Genomic DNA, 20129 nt, shown 5'->3' with positions numbered 1-20129 from the left:
CGATCGGGTAGCGAAAAATTTAATGTTCCTTCTTTCTAATTCACTCTGCACTTCTTGACAGACAAATTCGTTTCCATGATCACTTTGAATTCTTTTCGGTTGACGGCCTTTTTCAAAAACGTTACGTAACGCTTCTAAAATTGTTACACCTTTCTTATTTTTAACCGCTACAGCCATAGCGTATTTGCTAAATATGTCGATAATACATAATACGTAGCGAGATCCTGAATTATATTTAGACAGCTTCTGAAAATCTGCCAAGTCCGCTTGCCACTGTTCGTCAATTCCATAAACAATAGTTCGATTTCGTTTGAATCGTCTTCTAGCAGGTTTATGCAGCGTATATGTATCCTGCTTTATTAGAAATTGTTTTACTTTTTCCAATGAAACCTTTAAACCTTTATGTCGAGCTGAATTATAGAGCGCTTGAACTCCAGCGAATGACCCTGGGTCTGCGGGGTTAGTATAGATCTGCTCAAGTTCTTTCTCCATATTGGGTAATATTTTGATGTAATGGCATGTAACGCCAAAAAAGGAAATTAAATAATTCTAATATTATAATAACTATGATAATTAATACAGCTGTGATAATTTTCGGTGATTTTGAAAATGATTGTGATAAATAGGCTAAAAGTCCTAAAGAGACCGTTTCTGTACAACCTTCCATTGTAGGCTTATACTATGAAATGAGAACAAAATTATCAGGTTAATATATTTTATTTAGTATGTATCCAAGATCTTAGAGGACTAGGTGAAGATGATGATAACATTGAACTACTTGGTGGTGTATGAAATACAGCGAATGTTTTTAACAGTGTCAATCTTACAGGATTTTTAATTAAACGTTTTGAAATATTTGACTTATGAATGCCCTCGTAAAACTCTGTAACTCCTATAGGATCAATCGCTGTTCCAGGCGTTTTTCTCACAGCGTCATACAAAAGATCGATTATATTAGATCCTCCAATCACTTGTCCTCGAATAGAAAGCTCTCCTGAGTTAGTCCATCTAATATATCTCGGATCTTCCGTAGTCGCTCGGTATAATGAAATCGCATCACTAACATAAGTTGCAGGTAGAGAATAAGATATTTGCGCGAACCAGGTTTTAGGCCGTTCAGAGTTTTCAATAACGGGAGAGATTTGCTCTTTACGTACGTAAGTTAACCGTCGTTGGAGAGTTTGATTGTATAATGCTAATTTCTCTGATTCGTTTAAATCTGGATTATCTAGAATAGATTTCATTTCATCATCGAGTGTCTTCTCTTTTTGAAGTTCAGGTGTTTCTTCTGTTTTGGAAGGTGGAGTGTTTTTTAATCTCTCCATTACATCTTCAGGTACTAGAAGCATTTTTCGAGCCATCATCGGTTTATAGCTCGGCTTATTGCACTTCCGGCGACTGAGCTAACGATAGATAGCAGTGGCGCTAATAAAAATGGAAGAAAACCACCTTTTTGTACCAGTATCTTTCGTCGTTTTGATATAGGATTCTTCTTCGACACGTTTCGTATAACCGCGCTATGTTTCTTTAACCGCTTACGATGACGTTCTGACAGTTCAATTGTTCCGTGTAATACATTTATACAACATTCAACGAGAGCCAGTATAGCTTCCTTGCTAGCGTATTTAATAGCTGTCTTTCTTTGATTTAGATTACAGGATGTCAGGAAACGTAGAAAGTCTAGGTTTTCCTTTACTCGTTTTGAGACATCCATTTAGAGATTTTCTTAGCCTTTCTTAAAGCGCAATGAACAGTTTCGGAATGAAAAGGGCAGTTTAATTCAACGTCTTCTAGTTCTGATAATTTAGGACAACCGGTATCTTCGATGTTAGTTACTGGAACACCGAGGAGTGTCGATAATACTGCAGCTTTTTCTAAACCTTTGGTGAAAAACGAAGTAGCTTTTTCCGCTATCTGATTGCAAATGTCACGTCTCGTTCTGTAAGGACGTTCGCCGTCATCCCATCGAAGATGACAAATGTTATGAGATATCCATCTGCATTGTCTTTTATTTTCGTTTGAAAGCTCTTTGAAAGGGCATGGAGATTTGAAAGTAAACACTTCCGATTCTTCAGTTTCTAATACTACGTAAGCTAATTCTTTAATAATCCACTCTCGATTAACCCTAAAAAAATTCCCTTCTATAATACACTTCATTTTGGAATAAAGACAGCCGATTCTTCACCCGGTATTAAACCTGTTCGTAGTAAATACTGATCTGGGGTGTGAGGTTTCAAGTCAACTAATAAATACCCAAATTTCCGTGACGTAGCTTGTTGAAACGCATCAATAACGTATTTGCTATTGGTTGGAGATATCTGCCTCGCGAGATGATAAATTGTTGATTTATCTCGTGGTGATTTAAAAATAAATAGATAATGAGCATTTAAATTTAAAGTTCTTATTTCTTTTCCGGGGTAATAAAGGTTTTGCATTAAAATTAGTACGGAGGTGTTTCTGTGATGAGATCCACGAATAAATAAATTAGTTACATCTTTATTATTAGATATCTCGCATAACAAATCGTCTAAAATAACTAAATTCCTAATTTGCGGGTTTAATATATTAACATCGAGTAACCCTTCGTGAAACTCGACTGAAGGTGTGTGTTCTAATATTGATTGAAATAGTTTCGGCTGATACTCGGTATAACACCATATTATCCTCTCCGGAGGAGGGGATATACAGGTCTTCTTATATTGAATCAACCGTCCCACCAGGAATGACTTTCCGCATTGGGTGGACCCGGCTACAAGCCCATTCATTGGATGTTGTAAGCTTAAATCCATAATGGTAAATGAGAATCGGAACATTAGTGCAATCAATTTTATTAACTTTTTAACAAGTTTTTAGCATTGCATATTATTAGTGACATTATATTATTTAAAATTTCTTTCGACAATTCACAGCGAATAGTAAACATTTCAATAATATTTTCACAATCTACCGACATAATTATTTCATAAAAATGCAAATCTACGCGCTTAGAATAATCCGTCATGATACAATCATGCTGGAGTTGAGATGGATGATCAATTTGACAGCCATTGCACGCTTTCTTAAGAGCTTCGTGTAATTGTTTAATTACAACGTTAGTCATCGCCTCCTTTATTTCCTTGATTTTCTTTAAACACTTCTGAATAGACTTGTACTGGTCGAGGAAATTCAACCAAGAAGATTGAGCGAAAGCTACCCCCTCTTTAGTCGGTAACAGTTTTCCATAGTTTACTCCATAACCATGGTACATTTGTCTAACATCTAAAACCTTTTGTTCGGCAAATCTATGAACCGAAAACCGTTTAGTTTCAGAACCTGTGAAAACCCACGAAGTTTCAGCTTCGTTATTGAAATAAGCTTCAATGGCATCTTTCTTTGTCCATAGCTCTTGCAGTTCCGCTTCTGTTAGTTTGATACCCTTTGTTAAATCTAATAGACCGCAGTAGATGGTTTCATCTGCATAAACGATTAACCCTTTGTCAGCAGACACAGGAAATGAACAATTCCTATAAAATAAATACATTAAGACAAAGTTAAGAATTATCACTGAGTATTCCTACTTACATTTTAAGGTTCCTCGAAGTCACTTCCAATACAATTCAGATGGTGAACTTTCTAAATATGGTCTTACTATTATACGGTTTTCCCTTTTTATACTCTGAAATTATTTATCTTCGATATCTTATTTTTTAAAATGGAGTTTAAAATTAATTCCATTCTACGTATACGCATTTTGAAGTGTATCGCGTTACGTATATAGGAATTTACCCGGTCCTCATACGGAATCACGTGTACAATTACAATACTTGAGAACGATACGTTTCTCATACTTAAACTTTAGATATTCGTTTGAAATACTCGTGAGAAAGGTTCAAGTGTCAAGCATATTTAAGTACTACAATGATATTAAAATTAAGTTTAAAAATATTTCCATTCTACGTCATTTTAACAACGAATATTCCATGACGTCAAAACACTCAAATCTATGTTTTAAATTCAAATTAACCGCGCCCCAATCCGCGCACGTTAACCGCGTCCCATATTCCATGACGTCAAAAAACTCTTAAATTCAAATTAACCGCGTCCCCCGGGGTAATCTGCGCACGCGCCGCCTAGGTTATCAATTTTTACATCATTTCAACTTATTCCGTACGATAAAACTTGATAAGATATACGTTCAAGTATCTTTCGAGATAAGCGTAGATAAATGAACAAGTTGGCCTGGACACAATATGTTGATATACGGGAAAACAAATCGTCGCGAGAAATACCCTAAATACATTGACTTTTTGATGATTTTACCCCCATTTCATCCCTTAAATCCCGGATTTCGATCCCGAACCCAAACCCGAACCCGGGATCGATGCCACACCCTCACTTTCCTTCTACTCACTTCAAAACTCTAAGGTAGGATTCACTGGAATTTACCAACCAAACCTTTAATTTGCCAACGATTTAAAACTTTGGGGGGTGCTTTTTGACTTCAAAACTTCAATTGGAATTTTTTTTAAATTGATATTAAATCAACTCAATTTAATTTTTTTACGGAAAATGCTATTGTTTTGGTACAACAAGGATGTAGGGGCTACATCTAATCGTGACTTGTGTTCCACGCAATAGTTTATAATTTAAAGTTTTAAATAAGCAAAAGATAAGCAATTAAAGTAAATTTAGCTAAATTAAATATTACAAAAATACATATACATATTCCTTTGGATATTTAATTTTTATAATAATTTTGACAAGAACCATAAGCATTTGAGATCTCATTAAAAATTATACCGTGTAATTTTGCTGTTTAAGAAAAATCTTCAGTGTGGGCATTGTAATGAAGATGAAAAAGTTATCTTTGTTTTTTGTAAACGATGAATGCGTGTTTGATTGTGACTTTTTGCATTTTCCCAGTTTGCAATACCTTAAAAAATACCTTAATTAAATACAGAATAATACATTTAGAATAATATGTGGCGAGGGATAGTATCCCGATTCTAGAATAGCGAACCTCGTGCATGTTCATTAAAGGTAATAATAATAATAATAATAATAATAATCAGCTAGGCTAATACCCAAGGCACTACCTTAGGTAAGATGACTGTCTATCGAGATTCGAAGATATTTTTAAGAATTAACTCTTTTTAATTTCCATAGCATAAATAAAAACTTTAGATATTACTGTCAATTGAAAACACTTTATATTCAGTTCTGTCAACCTTTCCCAGTCAACCAATGGTATAATTTAGACGGCAAGAATTTTTTGTCTTTATAAAGTAGTTAAGTTGTGTACTAGAAAAATAAAAAGAAGAGATCACTAAGAACATAAACAGTAATATCATTTAAGTAAAAACTAAATAATAATAGAGAGATGATTGAGCCCGGGGAACCTATGCCTTTCTCAACTTCGTGGAGGAGCAAATATTGCTCACTCTCGTTCTAAATAGCTAGCCCATTGAGTTGGGAATAAATAGAGGTCCAACTAAATCTGGCTGGCGCGGGACCAATTTCGTTCCATAAGGAGACTTTATCAACTTTATCGTTCTACCGTGGGGGCATCTGTCTCTATTGGTGGCAACTATATTGCAATTGAATTTTTTCGCGAATCTGATGCGAAATTGAAATGTATGATTTATCGTAACAAACAAACCTTTGAAGTTGTTTAAAAATAATTTTATTCTGTCAACACCATCCTTTTTAACACTAGTTACGGTGAGTTAGCTAATAATTATTTATTTTTAGCCACATAACTTTACAAAATATAGATTTGGCTACCGAAAACGTATTTGTAATTCTAGCAGTATTATTCCCAATTCAATGAGCTAGCCAACCGACTATATTCCGGTCTAATTACCAAGCGCTTAAGTTTATCAAGTAATATTTTTTGTGGAACCGTATCAAACATCTAACCGATATCTAAGAATACCCTCCGTCAGCAAGACTACTTTCATCCAGGGCAGTACGTTATTTATTATTAACCGTAGTAAGCGCACAAATAGTACTCCTAGACTTCCTAAAGCCAATCTGATAGTTATTTTTTTACCGAAATCCAGAACCCTATTATGAAAGAAATATCGAAAGCTTCGCTAGCGTTTGTTTCAGACTTTCAGGCGAGGGGCTGTTCACTCCGCGTAATCGGTGTACAGAGCCGTACCTTTGACTGTACTAATGGGATTACGCGTAATCTTTCAAGTTCCTGCCTTTGGCAGTGGTAATCTAAGCGTAATCCGGTGTACAGATTTTCTAAGAGTGGTTAGCCCCTTGCTTTCAGGATATCTACCCAAGGAAAACGATAGGTTAATCAAAAACAAAAGATGGCATTGGTCGCAAATTCCATCGCTTTGGGAGTAATTTCTTCTCAGCCCGGGTAACAAGAGGGACGCCCTTTAATAATAGTAATCAATTCCGGTTCTTCAATCGGGAAAAGGGACAAAGAGCTTGGAGAAGAGGTTATAGCCGAAATATCAACTTTTGGTTTAATTAAACAAAGATCTGAAATAAAATAGTTATTGAATTAAATTCAGTCAATGGTAAAATATTTTCTTTATTATTATTACATTTCAGGAGCTCCTTCAACGTTTCTCCATTTGTGTTTAGGGTTTGATGCACTGCGTAGCTAATTAAAAAAAATGAATTTCTTGTTGATAAGATTATTACAATAGTTACTATATGAAAGAAAAGATTGAATATTTTCAATTATAGGGTTTTTCTTAGAGATAATTTACGTTTGATACCTTTGATATTGGATCTTAATAAAAAATATTCCAGGTTAAAATTTTAAAAATTATTTTAATTATCTTTTTATTTATCTAGTCCGAAGTATCCAAATCTAACGCGTGTCCAAAATATTCATTAGTTTGAACTAAACTCAATAGAATGTAAGTTAGAGTGTATAATTGTGAGTTTAACCCAATTTCTGAAGCCGTTATTCATCTGTAAAAACGACTGATGCTCACACAACGGCAAAGAACCTGGAAAATAATTTTAGACCGAAACAAACTGGCGAAGGAAGTTAATGAAAGGAAGAGGAGCGATGTTCGATCACAGCTTGTAGCACTGGGTGAAAACTCGGAACAACTCCTTCTGTTCGCAAGTTCTCTCCCCAATGGCTAAAGGGGTTTTCCGTCGAATTCTTCGGTTTCCTCTTTCCATCAAAACTTGTAAAGAATAATGGTAATAGTAAGTGTAGCGAGGTGTTGGCTCACGTGGAATGAAGGTCTTTCCAGAGATGGGCACTTTTTTGCGTATCTATCTTTTTACCTCTCAAAATCATTAATATGGCGCCAATATCACTATCACGATCATTTTTTTTAAACCCCGCAAAGTTAAAATATCCAAATCAAAGATGAATAACTTTAATCGATCAATTTTTTTCCTTTCATTTTTTTAATATAGCGCCATTATCACTATTCCGATCAATTTTTTTTAATATAGCGCCACTATCACTATTCCGATCAAATTTTCTATCAATACCTCAAAAGGTTTAAATATCAAGTGAATATCAAATATTATTACTTTCTACCCGATAAATTTAAAAAAACAACCCACAAAGTTTAAAAATCAAATTAAAATAAAATCATAGTACTTCCTACCTGATGGATTTTTTTACCTTTCAAAAATCTTTAGAAAGCACCACTATCAAATCCCTATCAATTTTTATATAATATATATCTATAGATATAATTTATAATATATAATAATTATATAATTATTATAATTATATAATATATATTACATATCAAGTAGTAAGTTATAACTTATTGAAAGAATTTTTACCTTTTAAACAAAAATTCGAAATTTGAAACGAGTCAAACGACTTCACAATGGTAGGCTTTCCAATCGCAGTGCGAGCCACGCATCCTAATCCCGCGAATAATGGATGGTTTGGTTCAAGGTTGGTAAAATACTGAGTATAATAAGGTTAGCTCTTTCGACGGGGTCTGTAGAGAAGCGCTTCAGCGGGTACGTTGGGGGGCTTGGCAACTACCGGCCCACCTTCAGTGTCGTCGCTGGTTGACAGGAAACCAGAAACAAGCCGCGGGGAGGGTAGTAGAGCGCGAAGAGAGGAGAGACTAGAGAAATCAGTCGAATTCCTAATAAAAGAAACCAAAAAAAATGTGGTATAGAAAATAAATACGTGCGGTCGTTTTCCCTTCAATTTTACACTTGTTTTTGGCACTTAATATAAATTTCTGTAAGTATTATATTCTCTAAATTATTAAAACTTCCAATATTAGCTGACATTAAACCCCGAACTTTTATAAGCTTATAGCATAGGGCCTAGGCCTAATATTATTATAAATTAATAGTGAAATTGTAAAAGTGATAGTTTTAACTTTTAAGGTAAAGTTGGAAAGGAAATTAAGATTTAAATTTTTATCAATAACCTAACAAATGAACGTATGCCATTATTTTCAAAATATCCAAGAAAGATTGTGTTTTGTTATTTAAAAATGAGAACTAGAATTAAATATTTAAATTCAAAAAGTATTACTGAGGCCCAAGACAGGAAAAAAGATAATAAAACTAAAAAATTAAGTAGTTAAGTTTAAAAAATAAGCTGTTCAGTTGACAGATTTAAACGGAACAATATAATCCTTTTTTATTGAATTTAAAAACGTGCCTTTTCAATATTAAAATATTCCTATTTTTTATTTTAATAAATATTTATTAAAAAATATAGTTCTTTTTTCTGACCACGTCCGACCACAATAATTGAAAAACCCAAAAATAATTCCAACGTTATTTATATTCTTTCACATTCTCCCAAGATTATGCAATTTCACCACATTTTTGCACAGATTTTTTTTACCCATGACAGACAAACTACACGGTACTTATAAGACACCCTACTCTCCGTGTCTACGGGAAAACCGTCAACCAGCTACGTCACTCGCGCGGTAGAAAGAGAGCTAGCGAGTTTTCTCAAAAGGAACGCCGGGCAAAAACGGGAATGCGCTCCCCTTGGGTTTGGTTTGGTTTTAGTATTATATACAGCGCCATAAAGAAATTTCTAGAAATTGTTTACAGTTTACACAAAAGATGCAGAGGTCCGTCACTTCCGTGACTCTCGGCTAGCCCACGTGATGACAACGAAATTTCGAAACAACCACACGTGATGACATCGAAATTTCGAAACCACCAATCAAAACCCCGCAATGTTTAAATATCAATTTAAAATCATAGATGAGTAATTTTTCTCGATCAATTTTATTCCTCTCAATTTTTTTAATATAACGCGACCATCACTATTTCGATCAATTTTTCTATAAATAAAAATCCTTGGAATCACAACCAATCAATTTGTATATAATTTTTTTGTTAATAATCGTATCAAAATTGATAGAATTATAAGGTATATTTCTGAAATCGATCAATAACAGTATCAGATTAAAAAAAGATATGATAGTGCCCATTTTTGTTTGCCACCACCCTCCTAAGCTTTGTAAACCAGCGGCCGCCTGTTTAAAGGCATTAACAGACGCTAGATGATTTGTAACCACCCACGTGACGCCCTTTGGATGAAGGCGGGGAGGTCGGAATTAGTCTTAAAAGTGCCATGGTGCTTAATTAGTGACGAAAGCTGAGGTAAAAATTTCAAAACAAGTTTAATTTAATATTCCTTTATATTCCGTATTTGTATAAAATGTTTAGTGTAGTAGATGCTGACTGTGATCTTTTGAGTGAAAATAACTCATTGTAAGAAAACCCTGCAGAATGGCCCTTGGTTGCAGTCTGTGATAAGGTTTTAAGTGATAATTCCTACGCTATTAAAGTACCTGAACCTCAAATATTGAAATGCTAAAATTCAGTTATTCGTCATACATTTTCATGGTTTTCCCATACCATCATATTAATATTATTAGAGAAAATATTCTATGAAAATGAAAAAGAAAAAACCGGAGACTTACCCCAAGGTGAAGAAAGACCCAAAACCAAATAATATAAAAAACTAAATTTTTCTAGCAGTGGAAGGCGTAACACAAAAAAATAATAGTGCAGCTCCAGGAAAATTGCAAAGTCGATACCAACCAAAGCTTGAAAGTTAAACCTAAAGAAATAGTTAATTTAAATAACTACGACAGAATTTTCAGCACTGTTTTTAGTTATTCACTGGGAGCGCTAGATAAAAGTGTTTTAGTTTGCAAAACTGAACTTAAGGATCTTTTGACAAAAACAAGTAACGATCAATTTGTTTCAAAATCTAGTACAATAAAATTATCTGTAAATTTAATTGAAAAAGTTATGAAAACTATGACAAAAACGCTGGTTACTTTCTTATCAATAAAAAAAATAATTAAGTATTAATTGCACTTGAAATTAGTCTAAATAGTTCTAAATTTATAGTATATGGCTTCTAAAATTACTAGGAGTCGGCCCTATTAAAATTCCCATGAGTTAATATTTACAAGTTCAGCAATTTAAAGAGACAATCAAGTTTCATTTGAGCATTTTACCCTCCCTTTAAAATAAGTTGTTTATAGTAATTTTTTTCAGGAACCAAATCTGAAGATTCATTAATTAAAACTGACATGCATTTTCTTCTTGAGTAAAGCTTTGTACGCAGTGTAAGATTTGATTAGCCTACCAAATTTCTGATAGCAGAATAAACTAAAGAAGGAAGGAGCCTTGATTTATGTTGTATGTTTTAGGAACTCTGTTAAGGTCTTTGCAAGCATCACAGGGAGCCAAAATGATTTTCAAAGAATTAACTTTACATAAAGAATATGTAGATATGGTAGAAATTAAGATGAAGCATTGGACTTAAATACAAGATCGTGTTGGATTTATAGATGCTAAAAAAGAACACTTAAAACGTTTTTAGCATGCACTCGGTTTTTCTAATCTAATTTGTATTAAAAGCTAGCAATTTAAACTTAATAATAAGGTTGGAGCTAGATTATAAATATATCACGATCGAAGAATCAATCTCACGAGAAAAGTGTGTCAAAAATGTGGAATTGATGATGGGAAGGGGAAAAATATTTTGGACAAACAAACTATTATTTCATTAACAATTTCATCACAGCTAAGCGACTGTTTACAGTATCAATTTCATCACAAATTAGCGACTGTTTACATTGAAAATTTAACAATTATTAAGTGCCTATTTACATTAACAATTTCATCACAATAAAAGGACTGTTTACAGTAACAATTTCATCACATTTAAGCGACGGTTTACATTAACAATTTCGTAATAATTCATCGACTGTTTACAGTAACAATTTGATCACAGTTAAGCGGCTATTTACATTAAGAATTTCATCACAATTAAGCGACTGTTTATAGTTACAATTTCATCATAATTTAGCGACTGTTTACAGTTACAATTTCATGACAATGAAGTGCCTATTTACATTAACAATTTCATCACAATTAAGTAACTGGTTACAGTTATAATTTCATAATAATTAAAGGACTGTTTAAAGAAACAATTTCATGACATTTTAGCGACTGTTTATATTAACAATTTCATAATAGTTTAGCGACTGTTTACAATTACAATTTCATGACAATTAATCGACTGTTTACAGTAAAAATTTCATAACAATTAAGTGCCTATTTACATTAGCAATTTCATCACAGTTAAGCGACTGTTTACAGAAACACTCTCATGAAAATTTAGTATAGTCTTTATAAGTCTTATTTTTAAGACATTAGTTTTGTTGCATTTTCTACCAAAAAAAATTTATTACTCCAGTCGATCAATAAAGGTCGTTGAAATAGAAATAAAAAACATCACATGGCCCAAGCCTTTAATAGACCAAAGAAAATATGTTTATTCACGGTAAATTTGAAAGAAAATATTAATTACACACTTTGTGAACTAAATTTATACATGATTTAATGTGATGTGAATACAACTTGATCTCAGAATGAAGTGAGCTACTATTGAACCAGTACATTTTAATGTTTCTATACACCTGTGGAGCACCTACTGTGAGACTAGAGATCACTATTGCGTAAACATGATTTACACATTCCAAGAAAAGTGACTAGAACATACACGCTATATTTGAGCATTTATGCCCATTTAAATCATACGTACTCAATGTTTAAAGCATAAACTATTCGATCAAGTTGAAGTTTTTGTGATCTTAATAAGATCTTATAAATATCAGCGTAAGGAAAGAAAAAATTTGCTAGACAAGTTATGTGTTTCCAAATAAATCATTTGTAACTGTTAAGGAATATTTTGCCGATACTGAATGCCGGCTTAAGAATAGATTTCGTGGAGTTGAGAAACTGCTCATGTGTGTAATGACAATTCCAAATTTAATTTAGACATAGATTGTGACGAATCTGCACTGAGGAGGGAAACCAAAACAAATTCATATCCAAAAATAAAAAATTATAAATATAACTTTATAATAAAAACATTCATTAAATTAACATTTCGAATCAGGTTCGATGATACAAATTCCTTTTTTCGGTATTTTCATTTAAACACTTTTACATTCTTGAAATCTTAATAATGACCCGTCGTTCCTTCAAAGATATTCTATTATTGAAATAATTTTAATACTAATTTTAAAAATAACAATCCGATGGAACATCATTGACTTAGATGTGTTTGCAGTTTATAAAGTACATGTTTAAACCAAATTTTAAAAGCATTAGTTTAAAAAATTTAACATTGTATTAGTCAGCGATTTGAATGTTTTCTTCGTCAAGAGTATTCACAAAAAATTTCAAAACTCTACCCATTATAGTTTTAGAGAAAAATGCGATGTCAGAGCAAAATCAGAAACCATTTATAAGAAGGATTAACATTTTTATTTTCAATTAGCAATTAGTCTATCTATTTTTATTTGTAATAACAATTAGTATATTTTTATTTTAATTAACAATTAGTCGATCTATTTTTTAAAGCACATTTTAAAAAGCTCCAAAACTTGTACCGCCCAAGATATTGAAACACAAATAAAATATATGCTGAACAAAATCATCATTCCTTCGCGGTTCAGTCGAAGGTCAAGTTGAGTTAGTTTTTCTAGTTGGGAATATTTTATTACGCAACCTTCATTAATGCCGAAAAATGATCGCGTGAACTCGTGGTCGCAAACCGACATTGACGCCACCTGTCGAATCCTATAAGAATAAACATTATTTTATTAACAGTTCTATCTAGAAATGTTAATTTTCCCAAAAGGTTAAATGCGGAAAAAATTCCAGAATATTTTACAAACATTTTTCCGAATTGAGGAACATTTCCCAGAAATCAGAAAAAAAGTAACAAATTATTTTTTAAGGACTTTTTATTCTAGACTAGTCTAGAGGTTTAGTGTTACTTTTGGATTCGAAATTTAAATTGACGAACAATATGAGGCTATTCATGAAGCTAAAACCTTTTTTTTCTCATTTTTTGGAAGCATAAGGAAAATATTCTATAGAAAAGGCCTCGATTATTTTCCTGAAAATTAACAACTCTACTGATCTATCAAAATTCCTAAGAATTCTACGGGATCTCTTTCTTTTTTAAATAAACTTATTTTTTTATAACGATATAAAAATAAACTGAATACAAAAAGAACTACAAAATTGGTGTCCTACTTCAGGTTAATTAATTCCAGAAAATGATTTCCAAAAGTACTATTTTTCTTCATCAAAAATACAGATAAATCAGTTCGTAATGAGGAACTGCCTTGATAAATCATTTGGCTTTTATCCTTCCGCTTGTCACACCATTTTTTGAAATCCAACATTTCATCGAAGTAGTTTATAAAAACAGCGTTCTTTTCATAAATATAACGAATGCATTCAGTAGATTTCGTATTTTTGATTTTTCGGTGCGTAATTTGCTTTCCAAATTGTGATTCCCAAAACTGAAATTATGAGATATTTCGCATTTTAAAAATTATTTAATTTTTCTTAATATTAGTTAAATCTTCAAAATTTCATAAATAAGTTAAATCAATCGACTTAACTGTTCTCATTGAATATCATTAAAATAAAAATTATAATTATTATCTATATTATAAGGAGCGCTTGGTACGTTGGTCATCGTCGTACGTCCGAGCTTTCTGGAATGTTTGCCGGCGAAGAGAAGGCCAGCGTGGGACGGTGAGAGAAGCTGCTGCCTTTCGCTTTGTTAGTGGCTCAACTATAGTCTTTTTGTGTTTTGGCTTAGTGAGTAAGGGTACCAAAGGCGGGGGCAAACCATGCGAAGACACAGGCAGCACGGGACAGAGGTAAACCTGGACTGGCTTTCGCTTGTCACTGGTGGTGGTTCGACTAGCCTATAGGTAGAGATAGCGAGGCGCCAGAGCCATCTACCCCCCCCCCCGCCTCCCTTGCTGAAGTAGTTATAGATTCTTTTACGCGCGTGTTTCATGGGAGTCGCCATTACCGTGCTACACGCGAGAGAACGGGTTTTGGGGGAAAGAACTTTCCACGGTAGAGCTAGGTGCAGTGCGTCTATGGCAGCTGCCTGTGGAGCAAATCGTGGGAGGGTCGTTGATGTGGGGAAAGACGCGCGTAAAAGAGTGTATAGTCGACCTTGAAACGCCGTCGTTCGGGCTTTGGATTAGTCACTTGGCAAATTGGGACTGCCTTATCCTGTTAAGCCGGCCGAGTGGTAAAATTTGCGCGTATGGGTAGTGGCTCCTCTTTTTCCACGCTATTCTGCGGTCAAGAAAACCCAAGACCTCGGTTTCTTGGAATCTTTTTACTCAGTCAGGGCAGCAATATGTAAGATTGTCAAAGCTGGGAGAAGAATGCGGCAAGCGAGGCGATACAGTCTCTCGGTCTCTTCAAATTATAAGGGACGAGCGTATTTGTTTCTGTTCGTCATGAGGGGTAACAAATCTGCCATTGGGTACAGGGGGTTTACAGGGGTACAGGGGGTTTACAGGTTTACAGGGGTACAGGGGGTATGCGACGAGAGAGAAAGGCGGGTTTTTTTTTGTTATTTTTGCGGGCAAAAGGGTACCCCGGTAATTCTGGCACGAGGAAAAGGCGTGTTTTTAAATTATTTTTGCGAGGGTAAAAGGGTACCCCGGTAATTCAGGCATGGGGAAAAGGGAGAGGGTGCCTTACTGGGGGGGGTTTGGGTTGCGAGAGAAAGACGATTTTTTTATGTTATTTTTGCGGGGGAGAAAGGGTACCCCGGTAATTCTGGCATGGGGGAAAGGGGTAGGGGGGCCTTACTGGGGTGGAGTGCCTCGAAACACACAACTAGCACAATATATGTTTCGTCCATACTAAATGCTTGCTAGCCATTCGTACCGTTCTTATTGCTCTTATTAAATAAAATCCTCTTCAGTGCCATGAGAATAACTGAAACCGAATTTAAATAAAAGATAGTAAATACTTATTAACTAAAAACGTTACTTAAAATAATGCTTTTTATAAGTTATATTTTCTGTTTGAAACAAAGTTTCCTAATTACTGACTCAAATATTGATATCTTCTTTCGTTCATTATATAAGTTGTGAGCCATTTTGTTACCACTGTAGCCATCGTAAAAACTAACCGATTTGAACAGATTTGACCATAGCTAGCTCTACTCTTAACAGTTCAATACTTAGCGATGGTTGAAATAGCTATCTGAAAAAAAATGTAATATAATTTATAAACATCCTAAACATTAAAAGAAACTAGAATTTATTTCACTAATGCGCCAATTAGACTTCGGCGATGTTACGATGGTACTACCTAAAAAGTTATGAAATGCCAAAAAATGTAAGTTGACTTTTTCATTCATAAAGTTTAAAGTTACGTTTTCGTAAAGATCAGAAATTTCATAAATATTTAACGTAAATTTCATAAATATTTAACTTAAATTTCATAAATATTCAAAGGTAATATATATTTAACGTAAATTTCATAAATATTAAACGTTTTTTAATATGTAACCTAAATTACATAAATATTTAACATTATTCAATACTCACTTTAATTTCATAAATATTTAGCAGTATTTTATATTTATCGTTTTTAAATATTTTACGTAAATTTCATAAATATTTAGCAGTATTTTATACTTATCGTTTTTAAATATTTGACGTAAATTTCATAAATATTTAATGTTATTTAATATTTAACGTAAATTTCATAAATATTAAATCTAATATTCAAATATAATTCATATTTTCAGAAGTAAATTTATTTAATCGCATTCAACAAAATCGGGGATTATTTACACGGGGGCTATTTAGTAATATTTTAAAATGCTTCTGCTTTAATTTGTAAGAGCTGTTTTTCATTTAAGGAAATGATTTGAAAATCGAAAACGATAAAATATGGTATATTCGGTTCATAAACTATCTTAAAATGCAATATTTTTTTCTCATTTTAACCATAAACATTGATTGAAAATGTTTGAAGAAATTAATCTAGAAACCGTTTTATGAAGTGTAGATAGTTAAGAAACATATTTTTTAAAGAATTATCGAAAAATTGAACTTTAGAAAATATTGGGAAAAAAATGTCCATACATATATTATTATTCTACATTATTATCGAAATCCCATAAATATACATTAGACGTTTTATGAAAATTTATTTTTCTTGGTGATATTTGCAACCTCTTTTTACTTGGAATGACGCAGATAAAAGATAATAATAACTAATCGTCTAATAATTTGGCACTTTATTAAAAATGAAGAACTTATAAATATAACTGAATTAATTGTGTTTATATAAAAATCGTGTTGATAATAATAATTGTGATAATAAATAAGTAATAACTCTACTACAAACTTGGCTTCCGAGCAGTACACCGATATAGAGTTCTGGGTTTTGGTTTTCAAACAAAAATTTAAAATAATCTGTAAGATGTGTACTTTCCTTGGCTTGGGTAACGTACTTTAAGAATATTTCTGGCGGTGACTCCATATTTATTGTAACAGCATTTTTTATCTTTCACTCTTAAAATGTCTTCAACGTTGTTTATCAGTAAGGAGTCTTCCCCTATAGTTTTTGATGTAAGGAATGTTAAAATGAATGTATGAATTATTAATGACGAGAATATCCACATTGTCCACAAACGATGAGACGTTGTACGATTCAACTTAAATTTTAATACTAAAAAAAATCAAAGTTATTTTATTTTAATACTTACTCTTCAAATAGTGCCAATCTATTATTTTAGAATTTCATTAAATAATATCTTTATTACAGAAGTTCCATTTGCTTGAATCTTTTCCCGCCAGAACCAAAGACCAGCTACTTGAGGGCCCGGTGCATAGACATTTCGCGATTCCTGTTTATTTGAACAGGATCGCAATTAAGCGATCCAGATTAAGCTAAAACCATTTACACCTGGACTACAATGCCAACGTTATAACTCCGATTTCAGAGTGTCCGCTACAAAACTCCACCAAGTGGAGAAAATCCGCGAAAGTAATCCACAAACATGAAGCAAACCCCCTTTTTTTATCCCCCTTCTTTTGGAGGCGAACGGTTCGCGCTCTCTTCCGCTGTTTTTCTCGGACTCTGGGTTCCTCTTCATTTCTAGCGGGGGTCTAAATAAATTTTCGGTGGTCTGCAACTTCTCGGCCGTTAAGTGGTTAAGCCTAGGGCCCTAGGCAACAATAATGCCGGCTATTCGGTGCTCTTATGGTGCATGCAAAATGATAAGCAGTATATTCAAGACAATATTAAGCTAATTAAGTTTCCAAGTGTAAAACTGGAACGTACCAAATGTGATAAGTGGGTCAAGGCTTGTGGTAGGTTAGACCTTACAATAAAAGATTAGAAGAGTCGATACTCGAACAACCAGCCTAAACGATTTTACGTGTGCTCGTCGCATTAATATTTCATAATTAAACATACCTTCAACAAGTTCCCAAAACGTTTTAGGTGGAATTTCAATAAACTTTGCCATGTGGTATCCACTTAAGCCTTGGCGCCGTAAATAACGGGCGAAAATTGGTGGGTCCCTTAAGTTGTCCCCCCTTTTGACTCTAGACGAAGACGCTATAACTTATAATTTTCGTCTCATTTTGCTCCATAATACAACACTAAAATTAAATTTTGCTCTAGAAATAGATTTTGAAATAATTTAATTTTAATTGGGGGGCCAACTTCATAACTAGACCCCCTAAATCTCACTCATTTCAAAAACTAACTAGTGCACTAGATTCGTCTCATTTTGCTCCATCATACAACCCTACAATTAAATTTTGGTCTATTATAGTTTTTGAAATAATTTAATTTTAATTGGGGGGGGGGCAACTTCATAACTAGCCCCCCTAAATCTCACTCATTTCAAAAACTATTTAGTGCATTAGATTCGTCTCATTTTGCTCCATCATACAAGCCTACAATTAAATTTTGCTCTAGAAATGGTTTCAAAATAATTTTATTTTAATTAGGGGGGGCAACTTCATAACTAGTCCCCCTAAATCTCACTCATTTCAAAAACTATTTAATGCATTAGATTCGTCTCATTTTGCTCCATCATACAACCCTACAATTAAATTTTGCTCTAGAAATAGGTTTCGAAATAATTTAATTTTAATTGGGGGGCCAACTTCATAACTAGCCCCCCTAAATCTCACTCATTTCAAAAACAAATAAGTGCATTAGATTCGTATCATTTTGCTTCATCATACAACCCTACAATTAAATTTTGCTCTAAAAATGTTTTTGAAATAATTTAATTTTAATTGGGGGGGGCAACTTCATAACTAGCCCCCCTAAATCTCACTCATTTCAAAAACTAACTAGTGCACTAGATTCGTCTCATTTTGCTCCATAATACAACACTTAAATTAAATTTTGCTCTATAATAGTTTTTGAAATAATTTAATTTTAATTGGGGGGGGGCAACTTCATAACTAGCACCCCTAAATCTCACTCAATTCAAAAACTATTTAGTGCATTAGATTCGTCTCATTTTGCTCCATCATACAACCCTACAATTAAATTTTGCTCTAGAAATAGATTTTGAAATAATTTAATTTTAATTGGGGGGCCAACTTCATAACTAGACCCCCTAAATCTCACTCATTTCAAAAAGTAACTAGTGCACTAGATTCGTCTCATTTTGCTCCATAATACAACACTAAAATTAAATTTTGCTCTATTATAGTTTTTGAAATAATTTTATTTTAATTGGGGGGCCAACTTCATAACTAGTCCCCCTAAATCTCACTCATTTCAAAAACTAATTAGTGCATTAGATTCGTCTCATTTTGCTCCATCATACAAGCCTACAATGAAATTTTGCTCTAGAAATAGGTTTCGAAATAATTTAATTTTATTTGGGGGGGCCAACTTCATAACTAGCCCCCCTTAATCTCACTCATTTCAAAAACAAATAAGTGCATTAGATTCGTCTCATTTTGCTCCATCATACAACACTAAAATTAAATTTTGCTCTAGAAATAGGTTTTGAAATAATTTAATTTTAATTGGGGGCCAAATTCATAGCTAGCCCCCCTAAATCTCACTCATTTCAAAAACTAACTAGTGCATTAGATTCGTCTCATTTTGCTCCATCATACAACCTTACAATTAAATTTTGCTCTAGAAATTGATTTTGAAATAATTTAATTTTAATTGGGGGGGCCAACTTCTATATCTCACTCATTTCAAAAACCCAATCCGCCGAGGTGGCCAGTTTGCACGGACCCTCTCCGTTAGCCTGAGCCAAAGCTCAGTTTCTAGGTGGAGATAGGACCATTTGATCAAAGCTTACATCTCCCAATGCGCGACCGCCCTTATGGGTTACAAGAGCCGGATCCCGACTAGTTATTCCACACTCTTACCTATTTAAGGGCAAGAACAAACGGCCGGTATTCCTGGACGTACTTTCGGCTCAAATATTGCCATAATTCGAGACTCCATACAATATATCACGAAACACAATTTACCATTGGCCATCGTCTCGTTGGACCAAACGAAGTCTTTCAACCGTGTAAACCATAATTATTTATTTAAGATCTTAAATCATGTTGGACGGAGATGCAGTCGCGGGCTTTATAAAGATGATCTACCAATCATTGGAAGCAAGAGTGAAGCTGAACTTAGGCCACGGAGCCATTACTCTGCCACTAGAGAGCAAAATTGAAAAGCTATTCTATAAACCTACCATTCCTCTCTTGACTTTTATCAGTTTCGACGACTTGAATAGTTTTGTCACCTTGAAAGAAGGTTTTTCACAGTGGCGTACCGTACACGGGGTTTGC

The 20129-nt window shown here is 33.6% G+C and overlaps 1 protein-coding gene across 1 annotated transcript; it reads right to left on the bottom strand.

Annotated features, from left to right (window-relative positions):
* Positions 1-2883: 2883 nt before the first annotated feature.
* LOC149964406 (uncharacterized) lies at positions 2884-3572 on the bottom strand. Its single transcript, XM_090167219.1, has 3 exons — positions 3562-3572; positions 2948-3503; positions 2884-2892 (listed from the first exon to the last, which is right to left on the bottom strand). Coding segments are annotated over exons 1-3 (567 nt in total). The 5' UTR covers positions 3564-3572.
* Between the last annotated feature and the right edge of the window lie 16557 nt (positions 3573-20129).

Source organism: Leiobunum rupestre, chromosome 1 (assembly GCF_980474605.1).
Source record: "Leiobunum rupestre chromosome 1, qqLeiRupe1.1.hap1, whole genome shotgun sequence".
NCBI classification, from domain to species: domain Eukaryota; kingdom Metazoa; phylum Arthropoda; class Arachnida; order Opiliones; family Sclerosomatidae; genus Leiobunum; species Leiobunum rupestre.
The sequence above is the reverse complement of the archived record's forward strand: the minus strand, read 5'-3'. Positions and strand labels throughout refer to the sequence as shown.